The sequence below is a fragment of the Equus caballus genome, chromosome 17, assembly GCF_041296265.1.
Source record: "Equus caballus isolate H_3958 breed thoroughbred chromosome 17, TB-T2T, whole genome shotgun sequence".
Taxonomy (NCBI): Eukaryota; Metazoa; Chordata; class Mammalia; order Perissodactyla; family Equidae; genus Equus; species Equus caballus.
The window spans coordinates 99,886,546-99,900,468 of record NC_091700.1 but is presented as its reverse complement, the minus strand read 5'-3'; the positions used below and the strand labels follow the sequence as shown (position 1 = coordinate 99,900,468).

Genomic DNA, 13,923 nt, shown 5'->3' with positions numbered 1-13,923 from the left:
GAACATGAAGGTAAAATGCTGGAGCTTGTAGAAGGCAACTTAAGAATAACTATAAAATAAGTTAAAAATGAATCATTCTCCTACAATTAGTAACGTCTGTTTATCAAAGACACCCTTAAGAACATGAAAAAGCAAGCCTATAGCATGGGAGAAGATATTTATGTACACGTAAGTGACAGCTGGTAAGTGACCAGAATGTATAAAGAGCTCTCAGGAATCGATAAGATAACTCCTTTCAAAATAGGCCTCAAATTTATGAAAAGGTACTCACCCTCAGTAGTCCTCAGGTAAATGAAGGTTAAAAACCCCCAGTGATATGCATTACATCCCCAAGAGAATGAGTAAAATTTTGAAGTGGACAACAGTAAATGTTGATGAGGATGTGAAAAATTGAGAACTGCTATACCCTGCTGGTAGAGGAGAAGCTGTTAATGGCCGCTTGGGAGTGCTGGCTGGCAGTTGACTAAAGCTGAATTTGACGATACTCTGACCCAGCCTGTCCACTCCTACGTACATACTCAACAGGAATGCATTCTTAGACACTGCAGACATCATACCTTGTAGCTGGGTACCTCTGAGAGGAGAAGGTGGTTGTGACAGGAAGGGCCCGAGATATTCTTCTGGGGCCCTGGTAACGTCTTGTCTCTTCGTCTAGATGGTGGTGCCTGGTCTGTTCATCTCGTGACAGTTTTTCATGCTTGTCCACTTAGGATTCTGGTACTTCTTTGTATGTATTATACTACAGTAAAGTAGTATATTTAAAAAATTTGTTTAAAAAATAAAAGTTTGGTAGGAGAAGAAGAGATAGGAAGTAATATAAATTTTGTAATTTCATCAACTTTAAAAACCCAACATCAAAAAATGTTTTTTAAAGCTCATAAAGCAAATAAAACAGGTATAAGTATATTAAAAGATATAAACATGAAAATAATGTCTTTTAATGTCAGGGAGCAAAAAAGAAGGAGGACACTAATCATTATTGCTCTGATTAGGCTGTCAATGCCATCTAAAGTAAAAAATGATGAAAATGGTAAGTTTTGTGAAGCTGTAGTTATAAAGTTATGCACTAGAACAAAAATATAAATCTTCCAGATTATCAGAAGAAACAAAGACTATGTAGTGAAAGATTACCATCCTCAAGTAAATCAGAAAACATTTCATATATATATGACAGAACCAAGACCAGACGTACTGTCTTATCAATAAAGGTAACTGAGCTGAACCCACCTGCTGAAAGAAGAGGACTCTCAGTGAGAGACACCGTTTGGTTGGTCCCCTTGGTAAGTGGGTTGGATTACCTGTGGTGGAGGCTGGCTCGTTGCCTGGGAAGACGTGCCGGTTGCGAAGTTCTGGTGTAGAAGAGACACTTGGAACAGGGTGATGTAGAAAGTGTGAAGAGAAAAGAGTGGACAAGGCACACTAAGGAGGTGAAATTCTTCAAAGGAAAGCAGGCTACAGATAGGGCAAAAAGCAGTAAACCAGGTGAGGGTGCCTCGTGACAATGACAGGTGCAAACCATGAGGACCGAAACAGTCTAGTATCAATAGTCATAAAATGAAGAGTAGGAACTACAGGAAAAGTGGATCAAAACACGTCACTGTTAGAAGTATAATTCAGTTTCTCTCAGACCACAAGAGCTCAGACGCACAGAAATGACTAGGACGTGATGATGAAACTCCATCCTCCTCAGTGCTTATGTTAATACACTAGAGAGAAAGTAAGTAAACTAGACGCCCCACTTGACGCTAGGAAGGCAACCGTGAAATGCCCCTGAGGGGCCGGAGGCGATATCTGGTGGTGACAAGAGCGGAAGTTAGTGAAGCGGAAGACAGAACAAAGGGGCTAGTAAGATCCAAGACCAGCTTCTTTTGGGGTACAAGCGATGGTGGGGAAATAAGCTATTAACTAGCCCAAGAGATAACGGGAGGAGAAAGCACAAACGTACAGAATAAGTGAGGAAAAAACCATATATGATTTTGCTCAGTTTTATGCAAATAAACCTACATACTTGAGGGAAATGATTTTCTATACATTTCCAGAATGGACCCCCGAAGAGAAAACAGATTCTGAACAGAACAGCTACCAAACCAGAAGTAAAGTTGTTGCGTAGTCTGCCGCCTGAAAGGGGCCGGGTTGACAGTACCGAGAAACCCCGCCAACCTTCCAGCAGTGATGAGCTTGAGTGCTCAGTGACTGTCCCAAGTCGTAGAAGAGGAAAGCTCCCAAATTCTGCTTGTGAAGGTGACACCAAAATGCAAGAAGAAAGACCAGCTCTGGGTTATAGAGATTGAGAGAAAAAGTCTTACGTAGAATGTCAGTGGAAAATATTTAACAGAATATTTAAAGAATAATGGACCAGTACTGGGGTTTATTTCAGGAATACAAAGGGGGAGGAAATCTATTAATGTAATCTAGTATGTTAACTGATAAAAGGGAAAGAATCTTATGATAATTCCTATATATGCTGGCTGAAAAGGCATTTAGTGAAATTCGCCACTGACTGAGAACAAGAGTAGACGTAGATGGATATTTCTCCACTACAAAAAATACGTCATGCTTGGGGGAGATAGCAGGAGGCATTCGCACTGAAGTAGAGTGACTGTGAGGTTTAAGGGGTGCCACTACCTTCAACCGCCTGGTTCCACTTTTATGTATGCTGTCTGTATTAAAAATGTGTACAGGATGACAGAAAAATACAGGGTTATTTATTACAGCATTGTTTGTAACAGCAAAAGACTGGTGAGCTTGTGACGAATTATCTAAATTGTTCCATGTTACACAGTGTAATACCATGGTTATTAAAAACAGGGAGTTCTATGTGTACTCATATGTACTAATATAAAATATTTCCAAGGTACATTATTAATTGAAAAATGTAAGCTGGAGAACACTTTGGCATAGAAAATGGTCGCAAGTGTTTTAGCAGTCCAGGGGCATACAAAGCATGCATCCCCCCTCCTAACATTCCATCTCAGTCCCCCTCTGACAGCCTCTCCATCCAGATTTTCATGTAATTTGGTCCTTCTGATTCTTCAGGGCCAGTGGGGAGTGACAGCAGCAGAGGAGGAGGAGGAGAACCAGAGGATTCACGAATTTCAAGAATCTATACCAAAAATGTGTTCACAGCTGCGAATATTGACACACTTCTACCAGGTGTGTGTTAGGGGAAGAAAACCGCTGTCCGACTCCTCCCCTTGCTTGTTGTCTGTAATTGACAGGTGCCGTCAAAATGATTTGGAAGGAGTCATTTCCATCAGCCAGCACTTTCTGTGCACGTGTGAGTAGCAGCCACAGAGGGGCCCACCTTGGCCGGGACCCTTCCCGGAGCTTCTGGGCTGCCTGCTCTCTGGTGCGGCCGGGACTGGAACCCCGGCCTGGGATGGTGCTAGTGTTTGGCCGTGGGTAGGAGCTCTGGGAAGACGGCTCAGCCTTCTTTGTGAGTCCGAGGTGTGGCATGTACTGCGGGCCCGCTGAGGGTGCCTCAGGATCACAGGTGCGGGAAGGTGTGGTGAGAGGAGCCCAGGAGCCAGGGCAGCTGGGCTCGGAGGGTGGGGTAGCTGAGTGGACAGACCTGAAGTTGCTGAGAGAAGCCGACTGACACGGTCTCTGTGCTCTGCTCCTTATTTCTATTTCGTGGACTTGGTTTCTGATTGCATCTGTTTCTCAGTGTGATTTTAGTGGTGGAAATATAGATGAAAAGACTTTATGAAGAATTTTTCCATTCAGTTACTGATAACTATTGGAAAGACAAATCAAGCATTGACCTCCGACCTTTGAACCTTCTGTTTTGTGTGCTGATGTATTCCTGTGGTTCAGAATATGAAAGGAAACACCACCGCCCTGTTCCATGGGACCTAGTTTGCTTCCCACAGTTGTCATGTTTTTTAATTTTGTATTTTTCTTCAGTATCACTAAGGGCGAAATTTGCCTGTTTTGCAAGTGGTCTTACTCTGACATTGGCCTACTAGTGCATTTTTCTTGAAAACGTGTTTCATAAATGGTGGTAATGACTAGTTTATGCTCAATGCCAAAATATCGTTATTGGCCAGATGTTGTGATTAATGAGCTGCCCTCTTGACCCAATGTCATGTATGTAGTGTGTTCATTTCTTAAAGATGGATACCTGATGGTCACTTCCATACTGTTAATTAAGATGCTTGTACAGCTGCAAAGGAGTAACATGTAACTTAAACATGTGTCCGTGTGCTCATTTCTAAAAGAGACAATGACGGTTACACATTTTCCTGATAGAGTTAAGACTTTTCTTTTTGGTGAGGAAGATTGCCCTGAGCTAACATCTATTGCCAATCCTCTTGTTTTTTCTAGAGGAAGATTGTTGCTGAGCTAACATCTGTGGCAGTCTTCCTCTGTTTTGTATGTGGGATGCTGCCAAAGCATGGCTTGATGAGTGGTGTGCAGGTCTGTGCCCATGATCCAGACCTGCGAACCCTGGGCCACCAAAGTGGAGCACATGAACTTAACCATCACTGGGCACCCCCAGTAAATTTTTTTAAAAAGTAATCTGAATCAGTATAATCCCAGTTTTACTCAAATTACAGTGTTAATCATTATAAATCATTACCATTCAGATTTCTTTTTCTTAACAAAAAAGTCCTTTTTGGTTCTCTTTGTATTGGTGCTTGTAACGGCAGGATGTTAAGTCATTTACTGCTTATGAGTGCTCACTGAGAGCCCCAAACCGTGGAACGAAATGCTCCTCAGATTTCCTTGTAGAGGGTTTCACACATCATCTTGTTTCCGTTTCATGGCTTAACAGGAAGTCACTGTCTATATTTTTAGCAATATCATCCTTAGGAGCTGTCTCCTAAGTCGTCTTTTACCCAGGAAGACAAAGTGACATTCGCACACAGGCACACTGCGTGCTTGTTCAAATGTAAAATTACCGTGTCTAATATACGTGAGTCTCCGCACGTGCCAGCTCTCCAGGATGGCCCCGGAAGCAGGGAGAGGGAAAGTGACTGCTCTTCCAGTTGGGGAGGATGGAGACGGATGTGTGGTGTTTCAGTGACTTCTCCCTGCAGATAAGGACATCTCCAAACTGGAGCTGTAGAGACGAGCAGCACTTACCTTGGACAGACAGGTGTCTGCCAGCCGTGAGATAGGCCGTGGAGCCTGGCGGCGTGGAGATTGTACTTACTGAGTGCCTTACTCAGCCCTGAACAGAAGCAGTCCGTGACTCTGTCCTGTCAGAGTTTTCATAAACTTCCATCGTATCCCATCATCTTTACAAAGCCCCCTTGAGAAAGAGGTGTTGGGGCCGCCCTCTGCCTGCCCTTCAGGAAGGCGAGCACAGCCTCCCGTCCGCAGAGGCCCTGGACCCTGAGGTTTAGAGCCTGGTCTCACTTTGTTCCCTGTCAGGGCTTTATGGTTAACGTTCCCTCATAACTCACATGAAAGATGAAAGGGGCAACTAACACGAAGTTTTCTATACAAAGTAAAAGAACAGAATGGGTTATCATCAGCTGCTTGGCTGTTTTGCTTATTCTTGTACAACTCAGGGCCAAAAGGAAAAGTCTGTCGGCTAGTTCTTTTAAATAAAATGTATGCTTTGCTAATTTGTATTGTAGAATGGGCATATTTCCTGATCATGGGCTGCCGTTGTCTCTGTGAACCCAGAGCAGTTCTTGTCACCCAGACGCCTGCCATGGTGGGGGTTCATGTGAGACTTGTGGATTTGGGAGGAAAAACAGCCCCAAGTGAGATGAGAATGGTGGGATGTGGGATGGGCTTGTGGACACTTCCTTTCTGAAACGAGCGTTTCACTCTCTGTGTCTCTTTTCAGGGGATCGTGCAGCAGTTTCTGGTGCTGCTGACCACCAGCTCGGATGAAAGTCTCCGGTTCCTCAGCTTCAGGTTGGACTTCAATGAGCATTATAAAGCCAGAGAGCCAAGACTCCGGGTGTCCCTGGGTGCCAGAGGGCGGCGCAGCTCCCACACGTGAGGGCTTTCGTGTCCTCTGAGGAGCCACCCCTGCTATTAATCGCATTCTTAGACACAAACACTCACATTCAAATTCTCAAGGTGACGAACGTGCTGCGGGCGTCCACCATTCCTGCCCACAGACGCTTGGGTGTTTCCTCGGCGTGGTGTCTGGCGGAATCAGTCTTGTTTTTATACATCGGAGTGGAATCTATTTGTAATATCACTAAGTTAAATAGGCTGGTTTGCACTATTAAAATTTATTTCTAAAAGTCTTCATATTTAAAAGATACCACACTTTGTTGAGGCTTCTTAAACCCTCGTGATATAATTTATATTTGCCACTTAAATCAGTTTCTTTTAGCAAAAACTAGGGCGATGGATATCTATCAGTTAAGGTGGTGATGTCATCACTATTTTTTTAACATTCTCCTTAGAGCCAATTTTTTGTTAATATAGTCAAATTAAATTGAAACAAAATGTCCCTACTAAGAAAATATATAGAGCATTTTATTTTGTTTTTAGTGTTGTAAAATATTAAGAACCTTTATATCTTAGTGCGTTTACACATGTTTATTGTTCTTTTCTCTTCCTTCAAAGTTTACATTTTTATATTTAATTTACTCTTTCAGATAGCTCTAGAACAGTGTAGAACAAAGTAGGAGTGACGTGGAACAAAAACATCTGTCACCTGAAGCAGTATGTAAATATGGGGACTAGAAAGTTAATGAAGTATTTTATTTTCAAAATTCTGATAAGCATTGGAAAGAAATTGACTTGGATAATGAAGATTTCCTTTTTCCTTGCCTATTTTTTCATTGTAAATATTTATATACTACTGATCAGATGTTGGAGGGAAATGTTTTTGTAAAATGTCATATCGAGTCACATAAATCTGCCTTTATTATGTTGCACAAGAAGTGAAAACTTAGAAAATTAAAAGCGATTATCTTTCACATGTATTGGTTATTTCTTGAATAGTCTGTGGAAAGACCCTGCGCTCACTGGCTTTGACAGAGCTTGATTTACTGTGCTTCAGTATATGAATATTTCATCAGTGAAACCAAGAACTGAGACCGCGGGCAGCTCTCGGTGCGGAGCCAGAGGGAGTGCCACACTCACTGCGTGCGTGACACAGCCCTTCACTTCCCTGCTGTCACACCTGCCTCCTTTGGGCATAGTGTCCGTTTCAAGTAAAAGGGCCGTCAGGAGTCCTGGCTGTGCAGAAGTGAATCCAGGGACGGGTCAGAGCTGCTTAGGATATGGATTTAGTTTTAGTTTAAAAATTCGTAAAATCAGAAATCTGGAGCAGGTTTCTCTACTGCAAAGCATCTCAGAAATGATGGTGTTTTGTGTATCCCCAGGAGGAATTTCCCAAAGCTTTTTGCCCTTGGAACCTACTTTTATTTATTTGAAGCCTTCTCCAGAGAGTAATCCTCAGTAGATAGCACTCTAGAAAATGCTCCTCTAGATTTGGGACTAAAACTCCATTGATGCTCAGGAGCCATCAAGTGATGAGGCTTGATCTGTGGGTTCCGGAGGAGCTTCTGAGAAGGGCCCTCTGTGGAGCCAGGACGGCTCTTGTTGGCTGGGTTACAGGTCTCACTGAGAACAGAGCTGTGAGTCTGGAGGATGGAGGCAGAGACCACAGAAGGTCAGGGCAGGCCAGCGGTGGTGGGTGGAGGAGACCTTGGAAGAACTCATCTCAGACCCACTGAAGATGTCACTTTAATGGACAGGCAGGCCTGTCACAGAGCAGGGTCTCATCAACCAGAATCAGCAAGGGCTTCAATGGATTGGGGGCCCACACTGGAGTGGTTGAGATGCGAGAGCCTGCCACAGGGGGTGAGTCGTCTCTGGAGGCAGAGACCCCAGCACGACCCTGGGAAGGTCACTTCTTCATCCAGAGAAAGACAATCGTAACTTTTGTAGGTTGTAAAGATTAGAGATAACTGTCTGCACAGCCTCTGGCTCAGTAGGTTCTTAATGGTGCTCTTGTGTTCTGGTAGAGTGAAGCCTTTTGCCCTGGGCAGCTCAAGTAAGCCCAAACTAGCTTTTCTGTCATGGAGGACACCTCTCATCTGCCCAGGAAGTTCTTTTGCTGTGCTGAAGGCACGTTTATCCTTGGGCAGAAGGACTTGTCTCTCCCCTGTCCTCTTGCGTTCCCAGGCTTGACTGAAGAGGGGAAGAAGCCTGCCTTCCACGTCGTCAGCAGAATGCATGGTGTTGTGATGCTCCCATCTCCGGAGGATATGTCCTCCAGACTTTAAAATATAGGACAGAAGGGTACAGCCAACTTGGAAATCCCACTTATTAAGAAGAGAGCACTTCATCAAATAGCCGTGGTTGTACTCAGATTGCGTCACAAGGCACGAAGTCTCTGTGAAGGGACGAGTGTCACCCATACGTCCTGTTGACAGCTGAAGCTGCAAACTGGGCTCGTGGCCCACGGTAAACATGGGCTGCTCGTGGCTGGGGCTGCTGGGTGTGGACGCTGTAGCTACAAGTAGTGGAGACAAGCCGCCAATCCCTGTCTTCTGAAGACTTCTGTAGAACTGAGGGTGGCTGGCCGCCCCAGGGAGCAAGCACGGCCCCTCCCCCGTTCATATGCATTTAAGTAGTTGTGTGGCAGAGTAGAGCAACTTGTTGAAATTTAGTGTTCAAAAATAGCAATTATTTTTGTAGCTATATGGGAATAACCAAACGAATGCAATTCAGTATGTAAATGGTAAGTAGAGCTGGGTGGATTCTGTATTTGGTGACTTGGACTGGATTGTGAGGGTCTGTTGGAATTTGGGTGAAAAAGCGAGGGAGAGTGATGGCTGAGATGTGCTCAGTGCTCCGGCCCTTGGTCAGAAGTTCATTGTCTTGAACTCGTCATTGTTCTTCCTAACAACCCGCTTAGTTTTAATAGTGTACGAGTTACTTGGCACCTTTTTAGTGGGTCGATTATGAACAACCTTTTCATTTTCTGCTGTGTTTACGAGACTATTCACATGTTCTAATTCTGAGGTTGTTTTTATTTCCTAGAAAATTGTACATTTTCATTTAGACCTTAGAATTTGTTGGCATTAATTTTTACGTAGATGCCTTTATAATTTTTGAAATATTCATATTTAAGTTATATTCCTTTCATTCCTAACATGTATTTGTGTGTCATTTTTCTTCTGGTCACGTTGACAAGTGTGATTACAGTTAGGTCTTTCAAGAATTCTCTCTCTCATGGTGTTATGTATATTTTACTACAGATACATTTTTTAGCTAATTATTTATAAATTACTGTTCTGTATTTAATACCTTCCTCTTTGGGTTTATTGTTTCCTGAGTCATGCTTCTAGAATTTCCTTTCTCATTGCATTTCTGACTGAGGCATCCTCTGCATTACCTTTAGTTACATCACAGGTATCGTAGAATGCATGTTCCATGTCGTTAATTCCTAACTAGTATGTGATTCTGTTATTTTCGTTTGACTCTGGGTATAGTTACAATTTCCAAATTTCCAGGAAGTTTGCTTTTCTTTTTTCAATTTTTCTTTCTGAAAAAGAAGGATAAAGGGAAATTTGCCAAACCGTATATCAAAATACAACACTACAGTGTCTAAAGTGGTATGGCACAAGAATAAAAAGAAACAGCACTGCAATGGAATAAAGTATCCAAAAAAATGCCAATATTCCTGAAACTTTAGTATACTGAAGGTATACTTCAGAGATATGTGGAATGTCTGATTATTCAATTCATGCTTTGGGGTAAGTGGTTTCAGGTAAACCATTTGGAGAAAATTTAAAGTAGGAGCTTTAACTCATTATACAAGAAAACAAATTCAGAGGTGTTAGTTTAAATATGAAGAATAAAAGCATTACAATTACTAGAAAAAAATGAGGCATTTTTATAACCTCAGAGTTTGTAAACACTTTCTTAACATGACATCTAGGGCAAAATTATAAAGGATGATATGACAGATTTTGACTACATAAATGGAACATTTACACAGTAAAAGGCAACACTACAAGAGTTAAGATAAATGACAGACTAAGAAAATCTAATAGCAATATTTACAATGAAGTCTATAAGTTATAGCAGGCCCCTTAAGCCAATATAAATTCTACAAACATTCGAAGCATCTCAGTTAGTAATTTAAAGAAGAAACACAAACGCATGAGAACATACAGCACACCAAGACCCAGTAGCAGCCTCACTAGCTAGTTGTAACCACACCACAAATGGTTTAAGTCTAAGTCTGACCAGGCCTGACGTGTGTATCACCAGGGAAGCCACCACCATCCCCCCCCCCGAGAAGTTTCCTTTGTAACCACCTCCACTCCCCGCCCCCCGTCACGTCCCCCACCATGCAACCACTGGTCTTTCTATCATGGGTCATTTACATTTTCTAGAATTTTATACAAACAGAATTAAAGAAAATGTACTTGTGTATGTTTCTGGCCTCTTCACTAACCATAATTATTTTGAGATCTAGTCCTTTTTGTTGCCTGTGTAGAGTTCCTTTTGCTTTGTGCATAGTTTATGTGGGTATATCACAATTTGTTTATCTTGTCACCTGTTGATGGCTATTTGCATTGTTTCCAGTGTTTGTCTACTGTAAATAAAGCTGCCATGAACAGTTGTGTACAAGCCTACATGTGGATGAATGCTTTCAGTTCTCTTGGGTGACTAGGAGAGGATGGCTAGATCATCTGTGGGTTTATGTGTAACTTTTTAAGAGACTGCCAAAGTGGCCTGTTTTACAGTCTCAGTGCTGCATATGAGAGTTCCACTTGTTCCACATCCTTGTCAGTGCTTACTGTGCTCAACCCTCTTAACCTTAGATATTCCAGTAGGTGAGTAGTGGCATTTTGTTGTGGTTTCAGTTTGCATTTCCCTAAGGTCTAGTGATGTCGAGCATGTTTTCATTTGATTATTTGCCTTGAAACAATGTCTGTAAAATATTTGCCCTTTTTTTTAGGTTGTTTCCTTATTGAGTTTTGAGAATTCTTTATATATCTGGATATAAGTCTTTTAGAATATAGGTGATTTGCAAATATTTTGTCTCTGGCTTGTCTTTTTTTATTTTTTTAAATTGAGATCTACTAGGTTCTATGCTCATCAGCATAGAGATTTTTATTTAAGTCCGTGGTGTGGACAAACTGTCCCCCCGGTAAAGTTTGTGGAAAGAAACTCCAGACAAACCAACATGTGTAGAGAACTACAGCAAAGCTGCTGCTGCTCTTTCTGTTGTCATTTTCATCACAAAGTGAAATTCTTCAGGGGAACAAATATGTGTGTATTAGCCTACAGTTAACGCAGAGTGATCACTGTGATTAAGCTAATTTAATTGTGTCAACTTTAGATCATAGCTGTTTATTTAGCTCTGCCCTGTCCATCACAGGTGGCTCCTGAGCACTTGAAGTGTGCCTCGTCTGAACAGATGTGCTCTAAGTGTAAAGTACACCCCCAATTCCAAATATTTAGTAGGAATAAAAAGGAATGTAAAATAGCTCAATATTTTTTCATACTGATTATATATTGAAGTGACAATATTTTGTATATGTTTGCTCAAATAAAATATATTATTAAAGTTAATTTTACCAGTTTCTTTTTAATTTTTCAATATGACTACTAGAAAATTGTAAATCACATGTGTGGCTCTTGCATATTTCTGTTGGACGGTGCTTTTTCTTTTCCAGGATTCTGTCTGGGACACCACATGACAGTTGGCTGTCGTGTCTCCTTTTGGCTGTGACAGTTTCTCAGGCTTTTCTTGTTTTTGATGACCTTGACAGTTTTGAGGCGTACTGGTCATTTTATAGAATGTCCTTCAATTGGGTTTTGTCTCACGTTTTTGTCGTGTTTAGACTAGGGTTATGGGTTTGGGGGAGGAAGATCACAGAGGTAAAGTGCCCTTCTCACCCCGTAGGGTCCAGGGTGCACAGTGTCAACATGGCTCATTACTGTGGATATTGACCTTGATCACCTGGCTGAGGTGGTTTTCTCCACCACACAGTTCCTCCTTTATTCCTCTTTTTCATGCTCAAGGGGGCAATGTTTACATAAATTATTTAGAATTCTTCTGCATGGGAGATTTGTCTCTTCTCCCACATATATTTATTCAAGCATTTAAAAATATCAGTATGGACTCAGATAATTATTTTATACTTTGGGTTATAGTTCAATCCTACTTTATTTTGTTGCTTAAAGTGTTCCTGAATTGTTCTCCTTGAGTGAGTTTTGGTAGTTGTGTCTTTCGGAACGTTGATCCATTTCATCTAAGTTGTTGAATTTGTGGGTATAGTGTTTTTTATAGTCTTTTCTTATTTTAATATCTGTAGAAACTAATGATGTCAACTTTTCTTATTTCTGTTATTGGTAAATTGTGGGATTTTTTTCTTGATTGTTCTGGTTGGAGATAATCAATTTTATTGATCTTCTCAAATGAGCAACTTTTTTTGTTATTGATTTTCTTGTTTTTCTGCTTTATATATATATACTTTTTGAGGAAGATTAGCCATGAGCTAACATCCACTGCTAATCCTCCTCTTTTTGCTGAGGAAGACTGGCCCTGAGCTAACATCTTTGCCCATCCTCCTCTACTTTATATGTGGGATGCCTGCCACAGCACGGCTTGGTAAGCAGTACATAGGTCTTTGCCCAGAATTGGAACTGGCGAACCCTAGGCCCTCAAAGCGGAGCACGCAAACTTAACTGCTACTCCACTGGGCCGGGCCCTCTGCTTTATATTTTATTGATTTCTACTCTAACCTTTATTATTTCTTTTCTTCTGCTTAGTCTGAGTTTTTCTCTTTTTTTTCTTGAGATGGAAAGTAAGGTAATTGTCTTAAGATCTTTCTACAAATTGCACTCTACAAATTTTAATATATTCTTTCATTTTTATTCATTTAAGAATACTTTCTAATTTCTCTTTTGATTTGTTCTTTGACTCATGAGTTGTTTAGAAGTTTGTTGTTTGCTTTCCAAATTTTTATGGATTTTCCAGATATCTTTCTGTTTTTGATTTCTAATGTAATTCCATTGTAGTCAGAAAACATATTTTGTGTGAGGTGAATCCTTCCAATTTATTGAGGCTTGTGTTGTGACCCTAGATAGAGTTATTTTGGTAAAATGTTCTGAGTGCACATTAAAAGAATCTTTTTTCTGCTGTTTTGTGGTCTGTGAAGTCAATTATGTTAAGCTGGTTCGTTGAAGTCTTTTACATTCTTACCAATTTTTGTCTACTTTTTCTATCAATTATTGAGGGAGGGTTGTTGAAATCTTTGAGTACAATTATGAATTTGTCTATTTCTCCTTGTGTTTCTCTCAGTTTTTGCTTTATGTATTTTGAAGCTCTGTTATTCGGTTCATAAGTGTTTAGGATTGTTATGTCTCCTGGATAGATTGACCTCTTTGTCATTATAAAGTGACCTTCTCAATCCCTGGTAATGTTCTTTGCTTTGAAATATGCTTTGTCTATATTACAACCACTGCAGCTTTCTTTTGATTTGTGTTAGTATGGTATATCTTTTTCCATTCTTTTTCATTTAACTGATTTGTGACTTTATATTTAAAGTAAGTGTCTTGTAGACAGCGTATAGTTGGGTAACACTTTTGTTTGTTTGTTTTTAATGCAATCTAACAATCTTGCCTTTTCATTGGAACTTCTAGACTGTTTACCTTTAATGTTGTTCTTCATTTGGTTGAGTTTAAGCCTGCTGTCTTGCTATTTGTTTTTCCTCACTGATGAGACAAGACCCTTCTTAGTACTCAGTAGTTTTATAATTATGTATTTTGTTCAGCAAATGTTTATTAAGCACTTATGATGTCCCATTTTTAATTTGCACTTTTGGAATTATTAGAGAGAGAGGACTTCCACTTGTGGCTAAGATATGGAATAATAGAGACCAGAGTTGTTCTCCTGCCTGATACAGACACACAAACCACCCAAAGAACCAGACAGCAATGAGTCTGAAGACACTGTACACCTGGCCGTGGAGG

At 40.9% G+C, this 13,923-nt stretch overlaps 1 protein-coding gene across 1 annotated transcript in view; it reads left to right on the top strand.

Annotated features, from left to right (window-relative positions):
- The window catches only part of TUBGCP3 (tubulin gamma complex component 3), an 83,981-nt gene extending 77,085 nt beyond the window's left edge, over nucleotides 1-6,896 (top strand). The window contains exons 21-22 of the mRNA XM_023621859.2: nucleotides 3,037-3,153; nucleotides 5,804-6,896. Of these exons, the coding sequence (XP_023477627.1) occupies nucleotides 3,037-3,153; nucleotides 5,804-5,962 (276 nt within the window). The 3' untranslated portion in view covers nucleotides 5,963-6,896. The remainder of the gene's footprint in view (nucleotides 1-3,036; nucleotides 3,154-5,803) is intronic.
- The last annotated feature ends 7,027 nt before the right edge of the window (nucleotides 6,897-13,923 follow it).